The sequence below is a fragment of the Oncorhynchus keta genome, chromosome 26, assembly GCF_023373465.1.
Source record: "Oncorhynchus keta strain PuntledgeMale-10-30-2019 chromosome 26, Oket_V2, whole genome shotgun sequence".
NCBI lineage: Eukaryota > Metazoa > Chordata > Actinopteri > Salmoniformes > Salmonidae > Oncorhynchus > Oncorhynchus keta.
Genome location: NC_068446.1, coordinates 34,891,214 through 34,914,419, shown reverse-complemented (window position 1 = coordinate 34,914,419; position 23,206 = coordinate 34,891,214). Strand labels below are relative to the sequence as shown.

Here is a 23,206-nt window from a genome sequence, read left to right as displayed (position 1 = left end):
CGTAAGTGTTTGTTTTGGGTCTAAACTGCTTATAAAAATAGTCAAGTGACCATGTAACATTCTAAGATATTTAGTAGGAATAGCTAAGTCGTTTTCAGTTTTTGAAAATTGTCTCTAAAAAGGCACAGTAATCCTAACAAAAAATAGTTGTTTGATGTTTCACTGTAACATGTTGGAATGTTTTTAATCAAATCGTTCAACTAAAATAGTTACTTTGGCAAGAAGCGTTGTTGAACTCGTCTCAGGACTACTATTTGAAGCTGCTCAACAATCAGGATGAACTACTGCAGCAACTAATCACATAACACCTGACATGTGAGTTTGTGCCTTGCAGGTTCTTCAGGCTCATCTTTCAAACCATGACCTGTTTTTCTGATTATCAATGTCTGACTAATTGAAACACTCATTGATATCCTTCATAAATCGAAAGATATCCGACATACCGCTTTTCTCTCTTCACTTCCCCTACTTTAGTTACGAAGCACGAATCAGACATCAGACTCAGTATTAAATGGGGGAAATAATGGATGCAGTTACATATTGTATAGTTTTAAAACTCCAGTATTTTTCCTTCATAGCTTGTTTTCCTTCATCTTAAAAAAAAAATGTTTTTCAGCACTTTTATTTCCATGATTGATCAACTCGTTTTCTCATGGCTCTCCCTTTTCCCTCTGCAGCAGACATTTGGTGAGCAATATGTTTGGAACATTGAATCGCAATAAAATCACGGTATGTTACTACGTATAGAATCATAGCCTCGTACGAACCATCCTGGTATCATGAGATTTTGATTTGTACGAGGCTGATAGTCATGAGAATCGCAATCCATATAGTTTCGGGACCTAAGTATCCTGATAATATCGTATCGTGAGATTCCTGGCAATTCCCAGCCTTAGTATTAAACCTATACAGTGCATTTGGAAAGTATTCAGACCCCTTCCATTTTTCCCACATTTTGTTACATTACAGCCTTATTCTAAAATTGATTAAGTAATATGTTTTACTCAATGTAAACACAATACGCCATCATGACAAAGCGAAAACAAGGTTTTTAGAATGTTTTTCTAATGTAAAATACCTTATTTACATAAGTATTCAGACCCTCTGCTATGAGACTCGAAATTGAGCTCACGTGCATCCTTTCCATTGATCATCCTTGATGTTTCTACAACTTGGACACCACCTATGGTAAATTCAATTGATTGAAAAGGTACACACCTGTCTATATGAGGTCCCACACTTGACTGTTCATGTCAGAGCAAAAACCAAGCCATGAGGTTGAAGGAATTGTCCGTAGAGCTCCGAGACAGGATGGTGTTGAGGCACAGATCTAGGGAAGGGTACCAACAAAAATGTATGCAGCATTGAAGGTCCCCAAGAACAAAGTGTCCTCCATCCTTCTTAAATGGAAGAAGTTTTGAACCACCAAGACTCTTCCTAGAGCTCAATCGGGAGGAGAAGGGCCATGGTCAGGAGCTGACCAAGAACCTAATGGTCACTCTGACAGAGCTCCAGAGTTTCTCTGTGGAGATGGGAGAACCTTCCAGAAGGACAACATTCTTTGCAGCACTCCACCAATCAGGCATTTATGGTAGTGGTCAGACGGAAGCCACTCCTCAGTAAAAGATACATAACAGCCCATTTGGAGTTTGCCAAAAGGCACCTAATGGAGTCAGAACATAGAAAACAAGATTCTCTTTGGCCTGAATGCCAAGCGTCAGGAAACCTAGCACCATCCCTACAGTGAAGCTTGGTGGTACCAGCATCGTGCTGTGGGGATGTTTTTCAGCGGTGGGAACTGGGAGACTAGTCAGGATCAAGGGAAAGATGAACGGAGCAAAGTACAGAGATATATCCTTGAAAACCTGATCCAGAGCACTCAGGACCTCCGACAGGGCTGAAGGTTCATCTTCCAATAGGACAACAACCCTAAGCCAAGACAACTCAGGAGTGTCTTCAGGACAAGTCTCTGAATGTCCTTGAATAGCCAACCCAGTGCCCGGACTTGAACCCGATCTAACATCTCTGGAGAAACCCTGAAAATAGCTGTGCAGCAATGCTCCCCATCCAACCTGACAGAGCTTGAGAGGATCCGCAGAGACAAATGTGAGAAACTCTCCAAATACAGGTGTGCCAAGCTTGTAGCTTCATACCGAAGAAGACTCAAAGCTGTGATCGCTGTCAAAGGTGCTTCAACAAAGTAGTGAGTAAAGGGGATGAATACTTATGGAAATGTGATATTTAATTTTGTCTTTTTTTGATACATTTGCAAAGAAAATGACCTGTTTTTGCTTTGTCATTATGGGGTATTGTGTGTAGATTGAGGGGGGGGGGGGAACAATTTAATCCATTTTAGAATAAGGTTGTAATGTAACAAAATCTGGAAAAAGTAATGGGATCGGAAAACTTTCCAACTGTATTCAACGTCTGCATCATCATGATGTTTCCTTTGGATGATGTTGTTATGAGTAGTTTGGCCGGCAGGGTTTTGTGTACTTATCTCCCAGACCCAAAGCAAGCAGTGGGTAGTCATCTTTCTGCCTCTATTTCCCTATTCCCTTTCCCGCTCTTTCTCTCCTCTTCATGGCCTGTTTACTGCCCAGGGGTTAAAAATGGGATTACTGTTTGTCTGCCCGGGAAAACAGCAAAGCTCAGGGTACTGGCTTTGAAGTCTGAGAGAGCTGTAAGTGAAAACATGTTTGTTCAAATATAGTCTATCTGGGGGGCCCTCTATTCGATAGTTTCTCCCTCTCCCACTCTTCTGACTCTCCTTTAATTTCCCTGTTGGTCTCTCTTCCGTTCTCCCTCACTCTTCCTTTTTGTCTTTTGTTTCTCTCACTTGCTCTCTTTCTCTCTATCCCTCTCTCACTTTCTTTCTCTCACTCTCCATGTTTAGTCTCCCTCACTCATACACACACACTGAGTATTATATTGTAGAGGTGACCATCACGTAGCAGGAGTCCACTATCTTTCAGAGTTGCAGGACAAGGGAACTCTTAAGTTTTATTAAGTTTTCTTGTTTTTCAATCAACCAACAAAACACATTCCACATTCACTGATGTGGCAGACTTTAAAAAAATAAAATAAATACAAATAATATATAATTATTTAAAATTTTAAATATAAAACTTGCAGCAGCACTATCAAGGTTCTTATTAGCTATTTCCAACCTTATCTGAGACGAAGAGCAAATAATTCATTTTTAGATTTTACAGCACCTTACATGTTGTGTATCTGCTCATTTCCCTAATCACCCCATTCACTCTGTCCAATTTGAAATATAGTTGCGTAGTGGCGACCAGAGTCTATCAAACTTGGGCTGTCTCTTGCGGAGGTCATAAGTGAGCTTTTCAAGAGGGAGAAAGTCAACAATCTGGTCAATCCACATTTTAAATGTAGGAGAAGTATTAGAGGCCCACAATAGAAGAATACATTTCTTAGCAAAGTATGTAATATTCATGAGCAAATTCTCTGTCAGGATCAAGAACAAAGTCCTGCTGGGCATGAAGAAGATAAATACACGGGGTCATATCAAACTGTACATCTAGTATTTTCTGTGCAGCAGTATGTATAGATTGCCAAAATCTGGCCATCTCTCTACAGTTCTAAAATACATATAGGTTCCACTTTCAGAGGTACATATTTTACAGTTAGGAGAGATGTCTGTTTTCATTCTATGGAGTCTCAAAGGAGTGTAATAAAAGGTGCACAAAAATTCATAATTAGATTCTTTCATTTTTACATTAGCTCCTTATCAGCTCTGCTAGAGGCTCCGCCCCCAACAGGTAGAGCAGGGGGGACAGCGAGCACCCTTGTCTTGTGCCCCGTCCCAAAGGGAATCTGTGAGAATTCAGTCCGTTAGTAGTCACCATGACATTTGGGTGAGAGTATAGTGATTTGATCCATTTTAATAAAGTTTGGGCCCATATTGAACTTTTCTAAGACTGAGAACAGAAACCGCTACTCCATCCTGTCGAACGCCTTCTCAGCATCCAGTGAAGCCAGCAGGACAGGGGTCGTCTGTGCGTTTACTTGATCAATAATATCAAAAAGACGGCAAATTTTATCAAAAGAGTATCTGTCTCTAAATCCAGTTTGGTCTGCTTTTATTATTTTGGGAAGAAGAGTGTTTAGTCTTTCGGCAAGCAATTTGGTAATTATTTTGTAGTCGAAATCCAACAAGCTTATGGGCCGGAAGGACGAGCAGGATAGAGGGTCCTTGTCTTTTTTGAGCAACACTGTAATGCGAGCTGTGTGCATTGAGTCTGGGAGAACATTGAGTCTTGGAGAATCCATCTGGGCCTGGGGACTTGTTAGGTGGCATGGAGGTAATTGCGTGAAGGGGGAGTTGATCTTCTTGGTCGGTATCTGATAGTTCAGATTGTACGCTCTGACTGCTCTTTTTTTAAATTGTTAAGCAAGCAATCTACTCGGCCTATTGCTATACTCATGGTATTTCTGTTTAGTAAAGAAAACATTTTTTTTTTATCTCCCGAGTATAGTCCAAATTCAGTTTGGCTTTGGCTGCTTTAAGATGACTCCAGGAGGTGCAGTCTGGGGATTGTTTATGTACTCTTTCACAGCATTCCAGCTCTCTCTCAAGATCTAGCCTGTGTGCTTCCATTGCTTTTTTTCTTAGAGGAAGCATATGCAATTAGATTACATCTTAGTGTGGCTTTGGCAGCGTCCCACATTGTGGACGGGGAAACAGGAGAATCTTTGTTGTCTTGTGTGTAGTTGTCTGTTCATGTAGTTACCAATGTATGGAACGCTTCGTTTGATAACATGGAGGTGTTGAATTTCCAGCTCTTTGACCTCGGGATGTTTTTGCAGAGTTCAAAGCGGAGGTGGACAAAGGCGTGATCTGAAAGTGCTATGGGCCCGATTGTACACGTGGCTGAATTTATGAAACTCTTTATAAAAATGAAATCTATACGGGAGTAGGTGTTATGGACATTAGAGTAGAATGTATAGTCAATGGATGAGCTATTAGTCTCCAGATATTGATCAGTCCCATCTCTTTAGTAAGAGTTCAACATCTTTGCAGATCTTGGATTTTTGGTGGGGGCTTGAGATTATTTGTCTAGGGTTTGGTTAAGGGTACAATTAAAATCTCCGGCCACCATGCCAAAGGAAACACAATGCTCATTGAACATGGTTATCATTTTTGACATGAAGGCAGGAGTATCTGTGTTAGATATGTTTAAGATAATAATTGGTTGTCCATACAGTGACCCAGTTATCAAAATAAATCTCCACTCCGGATCAGATATGTTTTTGTCAATTTTGATTGGAACATTCTTATGGATAAGTATGGCTGTACCTCTACTGTTTTCATTTGAAAGATGAGAAATACACCAGTCCCACCCAAGCTCTGTGGAGTTCAGCATCACAGGGGTGTGTCTCTTGTAATAGCGTAATGTCTGCTTTTTCCTTTTTTAGAGCACATAGTATCTTTTTCCGTTTTATTGCATGACCTAGATTTAATGTGCTAGTCATCGAACAGTAATCGAACTTTAGTGCAAGTCATCTCTGGGTAAAGGTGGGTAATAGTTCAAGCTGCGTTCACATAAAAGGAAAATAAATGGTTTACATTAAATCATCTCTGAACACCCCAGCCGAGTTCCCCCCCGCCCAGTCTCAATTCTGTGTTCCGGAAAAAAAACGGGAACAGTTAGCAACGCACAACGTCTCCCTCTCCCCACCAAAGAAATGCCTCATCCTCTCCGCCCCTCATTGAGTAAGTGACAACGTAGCCCCCGTCCAGACCACATTAGAAGAGGGAGAAAATCAAATCAATAGTCCAGCCTACATATACCTCCCCCAAGGGACATAGGGACCAACAAGTAATATTAGCGAAAAAAAACAAAAAAAGGGAAATAAAAGTAGGCCGAAACGTTAGTAGGCCGAGGTTAGGCTATAGAGCCTATCCCTCTCAGCTAAAGGAACATAAATAGAGATTAGACAGCTTTAATGACATTTAGCGAGGTCTTTGGATATCGGCTATATGTTGTCTTACCTCCTTTAGTAATAGCATTAATTGCATTTAGTCATTGGTCCGTTTCTCATTGACCAGGATTGTCTTTCAAAAAACGTTTTGCCTCTTCGGGAGTTTTGAAGTGTTGCAGGGCTCCTTGGTGAAGAATCCTGAGCTCGTTTGGGTATTTGAATCCCCTAAAGATGCCTCGGTCAATGGAGTATTTCTTCACCTCGTCAAACTCTCGGCGCTTTCAGCGTATTCCAGCTGACAGGTCCTGGTGTAAAGTGAGTTTGTCTTTTTCAGTCGCTAATGCTCAAGTCCGGGTAAAAATGTTATCTGTAATGTCGCCTTTTGTAGCCACCATGACTTTGACTAAAGCTAAAGGAGTTTAAACTTGAAGTGGAGGTAAGATTAGGAATTGGAAACTACTTGAGCGGAGCTCTTAGTTCATGCAGCCATCTCGTTCAAGGGTCACGTGATCCCTCCGCCTTCTGTTTTTAATACTTGAAAAGGAAAGTCAGTGTGAAATTTGCAGTGTGTGTGTGCTGCCCAATCCCAGATAGTCTGAAACAGAAGAATATGACAGAGAAATCCGCACCGTCACGTTTCAGTGCTCACCGAATGAAATGGTACCATCTTGCTTTGTCACTAAGGCCTGTGTGTTAGTAGTTCTGTCTCTGTGTGTGTGTGTGTGTGCCAGTCTATTGGGGTTTCTTGTCTTTGGACTTCCTCCTGTTGCCTATATGCTCATTGGAAATACAATTCCAACAGAGATGTATCGTGGCCACTCACTCTGAAAGACAAAGAGGATAGACAGGTGGACGGGGAGCAACAGATAAATGGTTTAATATTGCAACAGGCTATCACTTCAATATTAGCTATGTTTTATGCATAGCTAATATTGAAGCTATCCATAGCATCTTTCAGAGAAACTGATATGAAACTGGTGGTTTTGAATGAAGACCCATGGCCTCGACATTCTGTTTTGACATTATACTGTCAAGTATAGTGTGCAGATGTTGCTCCTTTACTTTCCAATGGGGTATTTTTGAACCATCTAAAGGTGTTAATATTATTTTGAAGGACGAAATGCTGAGTTCTCGAAGGATACACATCTCGTCTGATTCAGTAAACAACTTGTTAGGCTTTTACTCACTCTTCTCTCCCTGCATGTATCACTCTTCTCACATTAGAATTTCAAACATTTCATTACTCACTTCTTCATTTAAGTAACTCTACAAACATACTGTAGAGCGAGAGAAATGATCTCCTCTGACAAATTGAGCAGTTTGCAGTTAAAACCCATGAGCTCCAAACCTGCCAGCCATCTCTCTCTGCTTCAGTGTTATTTTTCCAGCCAGGCTGTCAAATCTGCTTCCATCTTCCTCAGTAGATTAATTTATGCAGATATTAGCTATAATTATACAACTGCAAACAAAGCATATTTTATTAATCTCTTAACTGAGGAATAAAAGTGGAACTCTGCACTGTTGGTTATAAATAATTGAATGAGATTTTAAACCCCTAATTAAGTAGAGCAACAGGGAGAGAGGAAACCCCTTGGCGGCCAATTCATTAGTAATAATGGGTGACATTTGTGCCACCGCACAAAATGGAGGCATTAGCCATAAAGCATTTTGAACCCTCAGAGGCCACCACAATTACCAAGACGAAGGCATTTCATTCGATTTAGCAACAAAGGGGGTCATGACGTGAACTCAAACATATGTACTGGCGCTTGTAAGGTATGGCGGATGAGTCTACCAGCCTACCTTTCATGCTTGAAGCGAGTAAGCCGAGTAGTTTGATGTTGAAAATGAACACCACCTCGATTCCAAAGTGGTGATGTTGTAGTATTTACAGTGTTCTCAATTTTCTCTTCCTATCACAACAGCAGGAAAGTAGCGTGAAAAAGTGATGCACTGCGTAGAGTTTAGGGATCCAAAGGTTTGGAAACTTTCCCGTAAATTTCTGGAATTTTTCCATGGGAAGTTAAGCCTGGGAATTTTGGGGAATTTTGCTTATGTTCATCAAAAAAAGTTAGCTTATAACAGTAAACCTTTTTTTGGGATACACATAAGGCAATTCTAGGTCTTGTGGAATATTTTGTTTAAACTATCCCCAATTCAATGGAATTGCAACCCTCTGCATGCACTTGTGCATTCTTACATCACATGTACAGCTGATTCTCAAGATCTTGCACAGTAATGAGATGCTATTGAGCCCACACTACTACACTGTCTGAGCCAAGGACTACATGCTTTCTGGTAAGTTAACGATTACAATACTGGGTGGGGTGAATATATTTTATATGACATGCATGATTTTTTTTGTTAACTAGTAAATAGTAGCCTACAGCAAAGTGTTTAAATAATTTATAACTTGTTAACAATTTCTGCTAGTTTGTTTTTGCTACCATGTTGGTTGGTGTTAGTTCACCTGTTTCCATACATGTTTCATTTTAAAACATTTATCTTACTAAATGCTTAGCTATTTGTACTTGAAATTGTATTTGTTAGTTTTTTTACACATTTTTTCTTATCTTTACACAAAAATGGCACAGGCACTATCTGATGTGTGGAGACATTTCACTGCAGCTAATGTAGAAGGAAAAGCTGTATACATTTGCAAATACTGTGCCAAATCGTATGTGAAGAATGCAACAAATATGCAGAATCATCTGGCCAAGTGCATCAAGTTCCCTCAGCGCTCACAACAAGCAACATCTGACTAAAGTCCCTCTACTTCTATTCGAGGTGAAAATGATTAATCAAACACCTTATCTATAGCAACAGCTCATGTTTGTTTTTTTTACTCAATGGAGGATCGTTTTTGAAAGGGGCATGCTTATTTAAGATGATGAGGAAATCACTTTTGAAGAGCCACCAGGCATCCTCTACTGACGAGATGAGGTCAATATCCTTCCAGAATACCCGAGCCAAATTGATTAGAAAGGCCTGACTGATGTGGTGTACTCCTCAATGCCATCAGAAGAATCCTGGAACATATTCCAGTCTGTGTTAGCAAATCAGTCCTGTAGTTTAGCATCTGTTTCATCTGAACACTTTTTTTATAGACTGAGTCACTGGTGCTTCCTGCTTTAATGTTTTCTTGTAAGCAGGAATCAGAAGGATAGAATTGTGGTAAGATTTGCCAAACATGGGCCAGCATCCCTGTGGAACCCTTGACACCTTGTAGAGTCCATGCTCCAACGAATTGAGGCTGTTCTGAGGACAAAAGGGGTGCAACTCAATATTAGGAAGGTGTGCCTAATGTTTTGTACACTCAGTGTACAGTATTTCCGGTTAATGAGATCACATTTAGGTAAATTTCAATTATGTGTAAACAACATCTCCCTCTTCTGGAATTCCTCCAACTCTACTGGATTGATCTCTCCTAGATGCTTCCCTCACAGATGCGGAGCTAAGTTGTTTGAATGTGGGGCTGGGTTTAGCGGTTAGTCTCATCGACCAGGGATCCACGGGTGGGGACGGAAGGGAGAGAGGGATAGTAGGCTTGGCAAGGCCCTGCTGGTTGAGTCTTTTCAGGGACCATGACCATGACAGAGGTGACCTTTTGGGATGCCCCCTGCCCTAAATCCAACTGTTTCCTGGGTGCTCAGCCTGCCGCTGTTATAAAGGAGCATGCTGACTTGGGGTTGGGCTGCATTAACGAGCTAGAAAGGGGTCTGCTTCATTGATGTTAACATACACACACATTATCTTCGTATCCTAGGTGAACAAGACTATTATCTCAAACACCTATCAAGATAACAAGTGTCTTATCAGTAAGCTGCTTCATACGTCACTGAACCATGGAATAGTTTTGTAGTGCTTCCATTTATGTATACAACATAATATGTACATTGAAGGGTTATAATGTTTGACTATTATTGGGACATTCTTCCTGCGAGGAAAATATGGCACATGTAGTGCTGGGATGATATACCTAAAATTATCAACACCGACCATACCGATCACTTATTGGAGGCATTTTGCTGATGTCGTTCATTACGATAAGTAACCTACACTAGAGAAATGTGAAGTTTGAAATTAAATAAGTTTGCTAATATGGGTGATTGTTAATGGGACAATTGATGGCTACAACCATTAAACCACCAGTAGTAGTTTAAAGAATAATAATAATGAAAAAAGGGATGCATATTGTTATAAATGTATCATTACTGCATCAATTCAAGCAATCTTTAGATTTTGGTCCATGTCGCCTAGCATCACAATGACAATCTTCTGGTTTTAAACAGGTTTTCTGGTGGAGAAGAACCAGGGCTCTGAAACCTATTTCCTGGACAGCCGTGTGTCTACTGGTTTTTATTTCCTTTGTGTCCAATTTAAGACCCAAGACAACGAGGTGAGGGGAGTTCCAACTAATCAATCAAGTACAAGGGAGGATTGAAAACCTTTAGACACTTGGTTTGACATGCCTTGGAATTGAGGCTTGACATAATGTATACTGAGTATACCAAAGATTAGAAACACCTTCCTAATATTGAGTTTCATCCACTTTTTACCCTCCGGATAGCCTCAATTTGTCTGGGCATGGACTCTACAAGGTGTCAAAAGTTTCCCATGTTGATGCCAATACTTCCCACAGTTGCGTCATTTGGCTGGATGTCTATTGGCTGGTGGACCATTCTTGACACACGGATACTGTTGAGCGTGAAATACCCAGTGGTGTTGCAGTTCATGACACAAACCGGTGCGCCTGGCACCTACTACCATACCCTGTTGAAAGGCACTTCAATTCTTTGTCTTGCCCTCTGATTGGCGTGCACAGCTAAAAATCCTTCATTAACCTGTTTCCTCCCCTTCATAGCTTTCACCTGGATTCACCCGGTCAGTCTGTCTTGGAAAGAGCAGGCATTCTTAATGTTTTGTATACTCAGTGTACATTGACATAAGCCCCCCCCGCCCCCACACAGCCGTCGTTGAATCGCTGAACAATTAGCCAAACTCGCCTAGCTCTGCATCGCACCAGGCTCACAAAATAAGCTTGAATTTAAACCAATCAGTCACGAGCAAACTTATCTGCTAGTGACACTCACATCTGTTAGCCTACCTCCTCCCTCCTCCCTCTTTGTCTAGCAAAATGTGTTTCTCCTGTTTGTCAGTTTGCCATCCCTCTGCATGTGGTGGACTGTTGCTTCCTTTGCCTAACTGCGATTCAAATAAAGGAACTTGTCTTGGCTTTCATAAACCAGATTACCCCCTTTAGCAGTTCATGCCAGTGGCACCTTCATCTACCCACCTTTTAACCAGTTAACTCCATTTATCTTCCTGAAGCCTGGCTCTCTTCCTGACTGCATTTCAGAAGAACTTGTCCTTGAGTTTAGGCACGACAAAGTCTTCGTGCCCCCCCCCCATGCTGAAATCTCACTCCGGCTCAGGAAATGGCTTTTCTCTTGACACAAAGACATTTGTTTTGTTGGTTTGTGTTTTCCCAACACAAAGTGCTTTTGTTCCGCACCATTATTCCCCACGAGGAGCTGCGATTCATCTTCATCTGCTGTTTCCACTCTGGTAACTCTATGTTCACTGAGATGCCGTAGCCGTCCCTCCCGAAACGGAATCAAACAGAGAGATGCCGTAGCCGTCCCTCCCGAAACGGAATCAAACAGAGAGATGCCGTCCCTCCCGAAACGGAATCAAACAGAAAACGATCACATTTACATAAGTATTCAGACCCTTTACTTTGGCAACGATTACAGCCTCAAGTCTTCTTGGATATGATGCTACAAGCTTGGCACACCTGTATTTGGGAAGTTTCTCCCATTCTTCTCTGCAGATCCTTTCACAAGCTCAACCAGGTTGGATGTGGAGCGTTGCTGCACAGCTATTTTCTGGTCTGTCCAGAGATGTTCAATCGGGTTCAAGTTCGGGCTCTGGCTGGGTCACTCAAGGACATTGAGACTTGTCCTGAAGCCACTCCTGCGTTTTCTTGGCTGTGTGCTTAGGGTTGTTGTCCTGTTGGAAGATGAACCTTCGGCCCTGTCTGAGGTCCTGAGCGCTCTGGCGCAGGTTTTCATCAAGGATCACTGTACTTTGCGCTGTTCATCTTTGCCTTGATCCTGACTAGTCTCCCAGTCCCTGCCGCTGAAAAACATCCCCACAGCATGATGCTGCCGCCACCATGCTTCACCGTAGGGATAGTGCCAGGCTTCCTCCAGACATGATGCTTAGCATTCAGGCCAAACAGTTCAATATTGGTTTCATCAGACCAGAGAATCTTGTTTCTCCAAGCAGGCTGTCGTGTGTCTTTTTACTGAGGAGTGGCTTCCGTCTGGCCACTCTACCATAAAAGCCTGATTTGATGAAGTGCTGCAGGGATGGTTGTCCTTCTAGAAGGTTCTCCCATCTCCACAGAGGCCACCTCTTGAAAGAGTCTTGGTGGTCCCACATTCATTTAAGAATGATGGAGGCCGCTGTGTTCTTGGGGACCTTCAATGCTGCAGAAATGTGTTGGCACCCTGTCCCACATCTATGCTTCGTGGCTCTACAGGCAATTCCTTTGACCTTATAGCTTGGTTTTTGCTCTGACATGTACTGTCAACTGTGTGACCTTATATAGACAGGTATGTTCCTTTCCAAATCATGTTGAATCAATTGAATTTACCAGAGCGGTTGAACAGACTAGTAATAGGGTTTGCAGTTATGACGGCGGATAATTTTAGGAAGAGAGGGTCCAGGTTGTCTAGCCCAGCTGATTTGTAGGGATCCAGATTATGCAGCTCATTCAGAACGTCACAGCTGTCTGGATTTGGGTGAAGGAGAAACGGGGGAGCGCCGCCAAGTTGGCCGGGGTTGGGGTAGCCAGGTGGAAAGCATGGCCAGCCGTAGAGAAATGTTTATTGAAACCCTTGATTATTGTGGATTTATCAGTGTTGACAGTGTTTCCTAGTCTCAGTGCAGTGGGCAGCTGGGAGGAGGTGCGAAAAAAGGTGTGTGTGTGTGTGTGTGTGTGTGTGTGTGTGTGTGTGTGTAAGTAAAGAAATAAAACCACAGTAAAAAGACATTTGAAAATAAGAGTAGCAAGGCTATATACAGACAATGGTTAGTCAGGCTTATTGAGGTAGTATGTACATGTAGGTATGGTTAAAGTGATTATGCATATATGATGAACAGAGAGTAGCTGTAGCGTAAAAAGAGGGGTTGGCGGGTGGTGGGACACAATGCAGATAGCCCGGTTAGCCAATGTGCGGGAGCACTGGTTGGTCGGGCCAATTGAGGTAGTATGTACATGAATGTATAGTTAGTGACTATGCATATAAGATAAACATAGAGTAGAAGCAGTGTAAAAGAGGGGTTGGAGGGGGCACACACTGCAAATAGCCCGGGTAACCATTTGGTTACCTGTTCAGGAGTCTTATGGCTTGGGGGTAAAAACTGTTGTAGCCTTTTTGTCTTAGACTTGGCACTCCGGTACTGCTTGCCATGCAGTAGTAGAGAGAACAGTCTATGACTGGGGTCTTTGACCATTTTTAGGGCCTTCCTCTGACACCGCCTGGTGTAGGGGTCCTGGATGGCAGGCAGCTTTGCCCCAGTGATGTACTGGGCCGTACGCACTACCCTCTGTTGGGCCTTGTGGTCGGAGGCCGAGCAATTACCGTACCAGACAGTGATGCAACCGGTCAGGATGCTCTCGATGTTGTAGAACCTTTTGAGGATCTCAGGATGCATCTCAGGACCCCTTTTTAGTTTCCTGAGGGGGAATAGGCTTTGTCGTGCCCTCTTCACGACTGTCTTGGTGTGTTGGGACCATTCTAGTTTGTTGTTGATGTGGACACCAAGGAATATGAAGCTCTCAACCTTCTTCACTACAGCCCCGTGGATGAGAATGGGGACATACTCGTTGCTCCTTTTCCTGTAGTCCACAATCATCTCCTTAGTATTGGTTACGTTGAGGGATAGGTTGTTATTCTGCCATCACCCGGCCAGGTTTTTGACCTCCTCCCTATAGGCTGTCTCGTCATTGTCGGTAATCGGGCCTACCACTGTTGTCGTCTGCAAACCTAATGATGGTGTTGGAGTCGTGCCTGGCCATGCAGACGTTGGTGAGCAGGGAGTTCGGGAGGGGACTGAGCATGCACCCCGGGGGAGCTCCATTGTTGAGGATCAGTGTGGCAGATGTGTTGCTACCTACCTCCACCACCTGGGGGCGGCCCGTCAGGAAGTCCAGGATCCAGTTGCAGAGGCAGGTGTTTAGTCCCAGGTTCCTTAGTCTATTGATGAGCTTTGAGGGCACTATGGTGTTGAACGCTGAGTTGTAGTCAATGAACAGCATTCTCACATAGGTGTTCCTTTTGTCCAGGTGGGAAAGGGCAAGGAAGCAGGAATCAGGAGGATAGAGTTGTCATCGGATTTACCAAATGGAGGGTGAGGGAGAGCTTTTGTTCGCATCTCTGTGTGTGGAGTACAGGTGATCTACACATTTTCCACCCTGGTTGGACATTTAACATGTTGATAGAGATTTGGTAGAACTGATTTAAATTTCCCTGCATAAAAGTCTCCGGCCATTAGGAGCGCCGCCTCTGGGTGAGTGGTTTCCTGTTTGCTTATTTCCTCATACAGCTGACTGAGTAAAGTCTTAGTGCCAGCATCTGTCTGTGGTGGTAAATAAACAGCCACAAAAAGTATAGCTGAGAATACTCTAGGCAAGTAGTGTGGCCTGGAATTTATCACAATATATTCTACTTCAGGCGAGCAACATCTAGAGACTTCCTTAGATTTCTTGCACCAGCTGTTGTTTACAAATATACACAGACCACTCCCCTATTCTTATCGGAGTTGACTGTTTTATCCTGCCGGTGCAGCGTATATTCCGCTAGCTGAATATCCATGTCGTCAAACATAGGATATTACAGTTTTTGATGTCCCGTTGGTAGGATATTCGTGATCGTACCTCGTCTAGTTTATTATTTATTTAATCTTTGTCTAATCTGAGGTGAGTGATCGCTTTCCAGATGTCCAGAAGCTCTTTTCTGCCGTAAGATACGGTTGCAGAAACATTATTTACAAAATAATTGACATATGTCGTGAAAAAAAACACACAATAGCACAATTGGTTAGGAGACCGTAACACGTCAGCCATCTGCTCCGGCGCCATCTTCCTTGAAAATCAACTCACATATGGTGTCCAGGGCACAGCTGGGAGTTGAGGGGGGTCTATAACAAGTGGCAACAGTGAGGGACTTTTTTCTGGAGAGATGGATCTTTAAAAGTGGAAGCTCGAACTGTTTTGGCATAGACCTGGATAGTATGACAGAACTCTGCAGGCTCTCTATACAGTAGATTGCAATTCCGCCCCCTTTAACAGTTCTGTCTTGATGGAACATTTTGTAATTGGGAATGGAGATTTCAGAATTTTTGGTGGGTGTAGAACCTTGGAGGGTGTTTTTTTCCTAAGTCGGGATTCAGACACGGCTAGGACATTAGGGTTGGCAGAGTGTGCTAAAGCAGTGAATAAAGTAAACTTAGGGAGGAGGCTTCTGATGTTAACATGCATGAACCCAAGGCTTTTACGGTTGCAGAACATACCAAATGAGAGCGCTTGGGGACACAGGGCCTGGGTTATATCACTCGCACACCATGTGAAGAGTCAGGAGCTTCTCTGAAGCAGAGAGGCCAGTATAACCCGCCTTGGCAGCAGCTAATGGGGTTCCATGATAAATAGAAATACAGATTAGCCTCCCCTAATGGCTACATCCGGACGAGACCCTTGAGTGAGCCTTAAAACATGAACTTCATGTGAACTTCATCCTCCCCTCCCAGGCGTCATGACTACCAGCAGACAGAATCCGAGTGAGTCTGCAGGTAAAGCCCTGAGGAAGAAACACATTCTGCCTGCCCTGAGCTGGACATAAAACCTGCAAGTTTAATACCACTGGAGCCTATGTAAGGAGATTACCCTGAGCTAAATCAACCTACACTGTTTTATTGTTTCATTTCTTGATCTACTTATGTTCCATATTAACTTATTTTTGTATTGTATATCAACATTTCTTATTTTCATGTTTGTATCTCATGTATATAGTGGGATGTAAGAAAATACTGTTTCTCAAATGCAACACGGAAAGGGGGATACCTAGTCAGTTGTAGAACTGAATGGATTTAACTGAAATGTCTTCCGCATTTAACCCAACCCCTCTGAATCAAAGAGGTGCTGAGATCCACGTCTTAGGCGCCCGGGGAACAGTGGAGGTCACACTCTGGTGTCATGCACCATTGGAGTAATGGCCATTGGTAAGGTTATCAGGGAATATAACAAAGTGCAACAATGGCAACAAATTTGCCTATATATTGATAGGGCTAAATTGAAATGTTTCGTACAGAAGCAATAAGAAAAGCATATGGATAACCATGATAGTAATTGAAAGGGAACAGTTACGAGATTATGGGAAAATTATTAGACCAAAGTTGAGGCCACAACAGTTCACTTGACACAAGATGGAGTCCAAACTTTACACTGTTGATTTTTTGCATTTTACATTTAGTGTATTGAAAATACCCAGGATACATTAGTAATATGGTATGAATATTCCTGGAAAATGTGCTGTTTGTGCAACAAATGACAAGCGTTTGAGTGCGAGGACTAACTGGTGTCTCCAAGTGGTCACACACCTCTCCAAAGTGTACACAGTTCCTAAGTAATTTCAATTCATTTTTATGACTCAAAGAAGAGCCTTCAACTATAAAGTGTTTTTTTTTGTTCTGCTAGTGGTGGCATTGAGGAACTAGAGCGAAGACACTTGTAATGATTTTGTTTGGAACACAAACCTGCATCCCTGCCATCACACAATTACTATTTTTGTTTCTCCAATCCAAAAATGGTCCATTATAAATCGCAATCTGGGTTAGGTGGGCATCATTTTAAAGCCTATTCTATTGCCAACATGACTAGCTAAGTTGAGGGTGTTTAGGCTTTCACAATGCAATTCAGGGAAATGGATAATCATTTTGGTGCTTATAGAACGGAGTGTGTTCAGGTGCGTGTGCAGCGGCAAATGTTCTTCACAATGGAAAAACAGGCTCATTCTGTTCAGAATAACCCAGAGGATGACGACATGTTATCTTGTACCTCAAACATAGTGATCATAAACGTTGACACTATGACATGAGTTAAATGATATGGAAATGTAAAGTACACATTTAGACTCAAAACGGTATTACAATCCTTAACATCTCATCTTTCAAAATGCATTGAGTCCTCTTCATTTAAAGCATTTGCCTCACTTAGACATAAAAAAAAAGCAGCAAAAGTTTCCCAATTAGCGTGATGGATGGGAGCAACTGCTTGTCGCGCTCAAGTTCAGAACGGCTGTTAGTCAAAACCCATACAGCACTGTGAAGTGCAGACCCAGAGTTCTGACATCAAGTATAGCATGTTACTGTACAACCACTGTGTTCCAATTTAGGCATTTATCAGTGCCCAACTCTGCTGTTTTCAGCCCGTGTACCAGTGTAAAGGGTTAAATAGCTACATTAACTTAGCAGCGCTACATTAGTCTAGCTTACTTCTGGATCCTTACACTCCCTGGTTTCCTCCTGTGCAGGGTTTTCTGAACAGTGAGCGGGTGTCCAGGATGGTGCAGAGTGGCGGCTGCTCGGCCTGCGACTTCCGTGACGTCTTCAAGAAGAACATTGAGCGCCGGGTGCGCAGCTTGCCCGAGATCGACGGCCTGAGCAAAGAGACAGTGCTGAGCTCCTGGATTGCCAAGTACGACGCCATCTACAGGGGGGATGAGGACCTGCGGCGCCAGCCCCAGAGGATGCACCTCAGTGCCGTGTCCGAGTTGATACTCAGTAAGGAGCAGCTGTATGAGATGTTCCAGCTGATTTTGGGCATCAAGAAGTTTGAGCACCAGCTGCTGTACAACGCCTGTCAGGTGAGAATTGGATCACGTACATACAAACACGCGCCCACACACTTTTTGCCCTCTACATAACATTTTAATTGTTATCAATTAATAGATTGTTTGAAGTGCTTCCTAGGTAACTACAAAACTGTTAATGTTAGGATACATTGTATAATCAAGATGCAATATGCCCAATGTGGTATACTAGCGGGGATATTAGAACAGAAACTGTGAGTCTCTAATGTCCTTTCCTTGATCACTTTCCTTAACTCAGGTGGCTCCAGCTAATCACAGATCTCTTTGAATGCGTATCTTAAAGGTCATTGGCTGATGAGACTTTTTAATCAGCGTGCTCTTGTCAACTAAGGCAAGGATGTCCTCCCTCCCCTTCACCTGTTTCCAGGGGGTCTTCCATGGCACCAATTAGTGGTGGCTTTAACTAGTAAGCGTATGTTGGTGTGATCAGTGGTTACTGTCCTCTGTAAACCATTTAGGCTTATTCATCTGAAGGCGTATTTTGAAATAAATGCCATTGTTACTCGTACTGGGATTAGAGCAGCTTCTTTTGACTTGAAAATGGGAGGCTAATCACAGGAACCATTAAATGACTTCAATCCCACTTCCTAGCTTGTTGATGAATAGAACGTTTGTCCTCAGAATTATTGCAAAAAAAATGTGTGCTAATGTGTTGTTCATTATTACATTGCCACCCATTAAGATAATGTGCTGTGTGAAGAACTCAATTAGACCTGATTCCTCCCGTAAATTTGATTAAGGCCTGTTCTTGTCAGTCCTAATGTCTATAGAAGCTAATGGTGTTCCCATAATAATGAGACCTGCAGACAACAGACAATTGGCTCATCTCCATAGCAACCTTCTGGCCCATTGTTCCTTTTATGCTATTCACCAATGCCATTTTTGCTGGTCACTTAGCAGATAACACAGTGCTTGTTAGAGCAGGTCTTGGATCAGTTTTATCGTCCATTAATGGTTGGTAGATGGAGAGGAGATGATCCTTGAACGATGTATTGGGGTATCCTTCTTCTATCTCATGGCTGATGGACTCTTGACCCCTGTGGTTGTGCACCTTGGCCTTGCCTGTATAAAAGACAGTACTCTGAGTGAGTGAGCGAGCGAGATGTTAACATCCTCTTTCAGGAAAGACATATCTAAAGCTGAAATCTGTTTCTCATATATATGAGAGAGATTTATGGATGCCTCTCGCTGGATCCATGCTCTGCATGAAGACCCATTGATTAGGCTCTCCCAGCTATTGATCTGGCAACCCTGCATCAATGTGTTGAACTGAGGCCTTTAATGTGTTTGCAATGGGCAGAGATCGGTCTGGGTGACCATAATCTGATTTGGTGAGGATGTGAGTGAATGTTTGTACATTCTATTATATGTTTGATTTGTTTGACTGCCTTTAAGTTTTCTCCTTTCTCTCTCTCAATTAAATTCAAGAGCTTTATTGGCATGGGAAACATACGTTAATATTGCCAAAGCAAGTGAAGTAGACAAAAGTGAAATAAACAATAAAAATTAACAGTAAACCTTGCACTCACAGAAGTTCCAAAAGAATGAAGACATTTTGAAATGTCACGTCGCTCTCTTCCTCTCATATGCTTTCCTTCCCTCTATATTCACACATTCATGAGACATTTGTTTAATATGCAAGTCTATTTTTGGAGTGTTTCGCACAAGCTGTATGAAGACTGAAATACCTTTTAGTATCTATGAGGTACCTCTGGCACCTCTGACATGTCTCAGCAATGATCTAGAGCCACACAGGGATCTCAATAAAGAAGCTAAAATATTTGACATAAACCAAATATGTATTGAGGGATAGTGAAAAGGACAGTGGAGTAAAAGAAAGACGAGGAGAAAGAGAGGAGGATGTAGAAACAGAGGGATGAGATTGCTCAGGTGTGCAGGTGGATGACTGCAGTTGCTTTGAGAGGGTGGCAACCCCCTGGTGAAGAGTGTGTGTGTGTGTGTGTGTGTGAGTAGATAGTTTGACATTTCTCCCCTCCATCTCTAATGATCACATCCTGGCGTTGGGCCGTAAGGGCCACCCCTGTCGTCTCTCGTTAGTGCTCGGAGCGAACAGGTGAGGGGGAGGCGAGGGAGCAGGTGAGCCGGCAGGAAAGGCTAATAAATTAACACACGGCGCACAGCACTGGCTCGCCTAAGCAGCCGACCCTCGTCAGCTCTCATATTGAGCTTTCTCTTTCGCACTCTTTCTGTTATCTTCATCCCTTCTTCTATCCTAATTCTGTCTTGGTTTCTCTCTGCATCTTTCTCTTTTTAGATATCCTTCTTTCTCCCTCACCCTCTTATTCTCTCACTCCTTTTCCCTCTCATTCTGCTTCTAATCTTCTCTCTCCCCCTCTGCCTCTCAGGCACCAGGAAGCTGCCCAGACAGACATGCAGCTGCCCAGACAGACATGCAGCCAGCCAATGTAATCAAACCCAGTGTAATCACCCAAGACTTTTTCCATCAAAGCCCTCGGCGTGCCCGCCTATTCCTCTAGTCTACCATTTGACTTCAGAAAGTACCATCAGAGACAGGATTGGTATCCTCTGCCAAAGTGTTAATGGAATAACATTTAAAGGTGGGACTTTGGGACCGTTCTCGGAAAGATGTGTCGACTTCAAACCTGTCATTGATGGCTTTGATTAGTAGCTTCATATACCTTGTTGTCATAGAAATGATTAGAATGGCTGTGTGAGAGAAAGTCAGGTTAGCACTGCAAGAATAATAAATGAAGACGACAAAGGTGGGAATGTGTGTGTACGTGTGCATGCATATGTATTTTTCTATCCTTCTAAGGTCAGTTGTGTGCATGAAACCTATGGGTTGATAACAACCACATGATGAATCTGTAACTAGTTTTCAAGCAAGTGTTTCTATCAAGCTATCAGGGTGAAAATTGGCACAGCTCAGTTCGGGCCTATTACAATGCCAAGTGAAGGTCTACACACCCCTTGCACAGTTGTCATATTTTCCTGCCTGGATTAAAATTATATTATTTTTCCTACTTTTTCCTACATTTAAGTGAAAAAAGTATCATTTTATATAATTTTGAATATGATTCTACTAACTCTTAGGACAACATATCCATTGTTTTTGTCAAAAATGCTCAAGCTCAGTAAATTGGCCTAAGACTTGTTAGAATCTTCTTCAAAATGATTTCCAGTGAAATGGAGGTGCATAACAACGGCGACGTCCACCGTATTGTACATTACTCTAACGATTGTTTTTCTATCATCATTAGCACAGTATACATTGTCCCACTTTTACCTCCAAGATGCCAGCAAAGCACAAAAGTCAATTGTGAAGATTTATTGGCGCATTGAACCAACTCTGTGGATAGCGCTAAAACAATGACGTCATATCTGATTTCCGACATCTTCATTGCACCTTCGCCATTGCTGCGAAAAGGTGCTGCCACAAAGTATTACACACAATCAAGACATCAACTTGGTTTTACTTACTTACTTTATTATTTTAAAGGTTGAATATATATTTTCTTTTCATTGAAAATGTAGAGTAAGTCGTGTAGATCAGTAGGAAGAAAAATCCAGTCATCGGTTATTTTTTAAATAAAATTTTAAGGCAGCAAATGTGACAACTGTGCAAGGGCTGTGTAGACTTACCAGGCACTGTACTGTATAAAAATAAATGATTTCACCTTTATTTAACCAGGTTGGCCAGTTGAGAACAAGCTCTCATTTTTTTGGTACTGTATATGCAACTAACATGTTAATTTTATCATGGTAACATGAACTCCAAGAAGTGCCCAACAGAGGATAACGTTGTTTCTACGCAATCTTTTGTCAGTGTTTGCTTGCAGCTGCAGAATTCCAGTGCATCTACAGTAGATCCCAGTAAGGAATGGATCTTTTAAGTCTGTCAATGAGGTTCTGTCTGATAGGAGAGCTGACAGAAATCCAAAAACCAAACAGACAAGTGGAACTCTCCAAGCTGATAAGACAATGGGGGAGAACACTAAAGGGGGAGATAAGCCTCTAAATTTAACCCAGATTTAAAATGGATACAACACCACTTAAGTCAGCCTTAGGTGGTTTTGTAAAGAAAGGCAGAAACGGAGAGGGAACGTGTTGGCACGGCAACACCTTTAATCACATTAGGCCCTACACCTACATTTTAGAGGAAGTGTGATCTTGCAAGGGACAAACATAACATTTTTAAACCTCAAACCCAATTTTGTAAATGGAACCTGTTGTTTATTGACTTACTGGTCATGAACTCAGGAGCCACGTGTGAATGGCGCAGACAACACTACAGTGAAAATGTTATTCTTGAAGCCCAGAGGCCTCATTTATCAAGATAGAATCAACCTGTGTGTGCCTCAATACCTGTCCTTCTGTCTGTTTTATTTAGCCAACTGTTATTCAGCCATCTCCACCAGTAATAAGTCACGTGGTTTATGCATGCAGCCGAATGGCAATGACTGCTAAATCTTCCCTTTGTCTGATGTTCCTTGTTTTGTTGGAATTGACCGATGCCAGCTGCAACATGTAACAGGATTAACAATGCATGTATTGGAAGAGCAAGTTTTTCATACTGAAGGTTAATGACCATAAATCCTTCTCATTTGTATGACTTATAGGATATTTTGGATGTTTTGTGACAAGACTAGTCGTAAGTAAATATTATATATGGCTGAGTTTGACATTTGAAGCTACTAAATAGAGAATCCCTTTCAGATTAATTGGCAAAATTCCTTTCATTAGTTACAAAACAATATGACTTGTTCAGTTTTCAAAATTAAGATGTATTTGTTGTCAGTGCACATGACAAGTTATAATGAAGCTTACATTTCCTGAATGCAAATGCAATTCCTTTACTAATTATCCATACATGATTAATGAGAGCTGTTGATTATCTGTCTTATATTGTATGTGTTATTACATATCAAGGTGTGGATGTAGATGTACAGTTGAAGTCAAAGTTTACATACACCTTAGCCAAATACATTTAAACTCAGTTTCACAATTCCTGACATTTAATCCCTGTCCTAGGTCAGTTAGGATCACCACTTCATTTTAAGAATGTGAAATAATAGTAGAGTGATTTATTTCAGCTTTTATTTCTTTCATCACATTCCCCGTGGGTCAGAAGTTTACATACACTCAATTAGTATTTGGTAGCATTGCCTTAATTGTTTAACTTGGGTCAAATGTTTCGGGTAGACTTCCACAGGCTTCCCACAATAAGTTGGGTGAATTTTGGCCCATTCCTCCTGACAGAGCTGGTGTAACTGAGTCAGGTTTTTAGGCCTCCTTGCTTGCACACACTTTCAGTTCTACCCACAAATCTTCTATGGGAT

The 23,206-nt window shown here is 42.1% G+C and overlaps 1 protein-coding gene across 7 annotated transcripts in view; it reads left to right on the top strand.

The window, feature by feature from the left end:
• The window catches only part of LOC118358779 (calcium-dependent secretion activator 2), a 274,241-nt gene that overhangs the window by 66,847 nt on the left and 184,188 nt on the right, over nucleotides 1-23,206 (top strand). For all 7 annotated transcript variants that reach the window (XM_052480603.1, XM_052480605.1, XM_052480602.1 and 4 more), the window contains exon 3: nucleotides 17,547-17,879. In XM_052480603.1, the coding sequence (XP_052336563.1) occupies nucleotides 17,547-17,879 (333 nt within the window). The remainder of the gene's footprint in view (nucleotides 1-17,546; nucleotides 17,880-23,206) is intronic.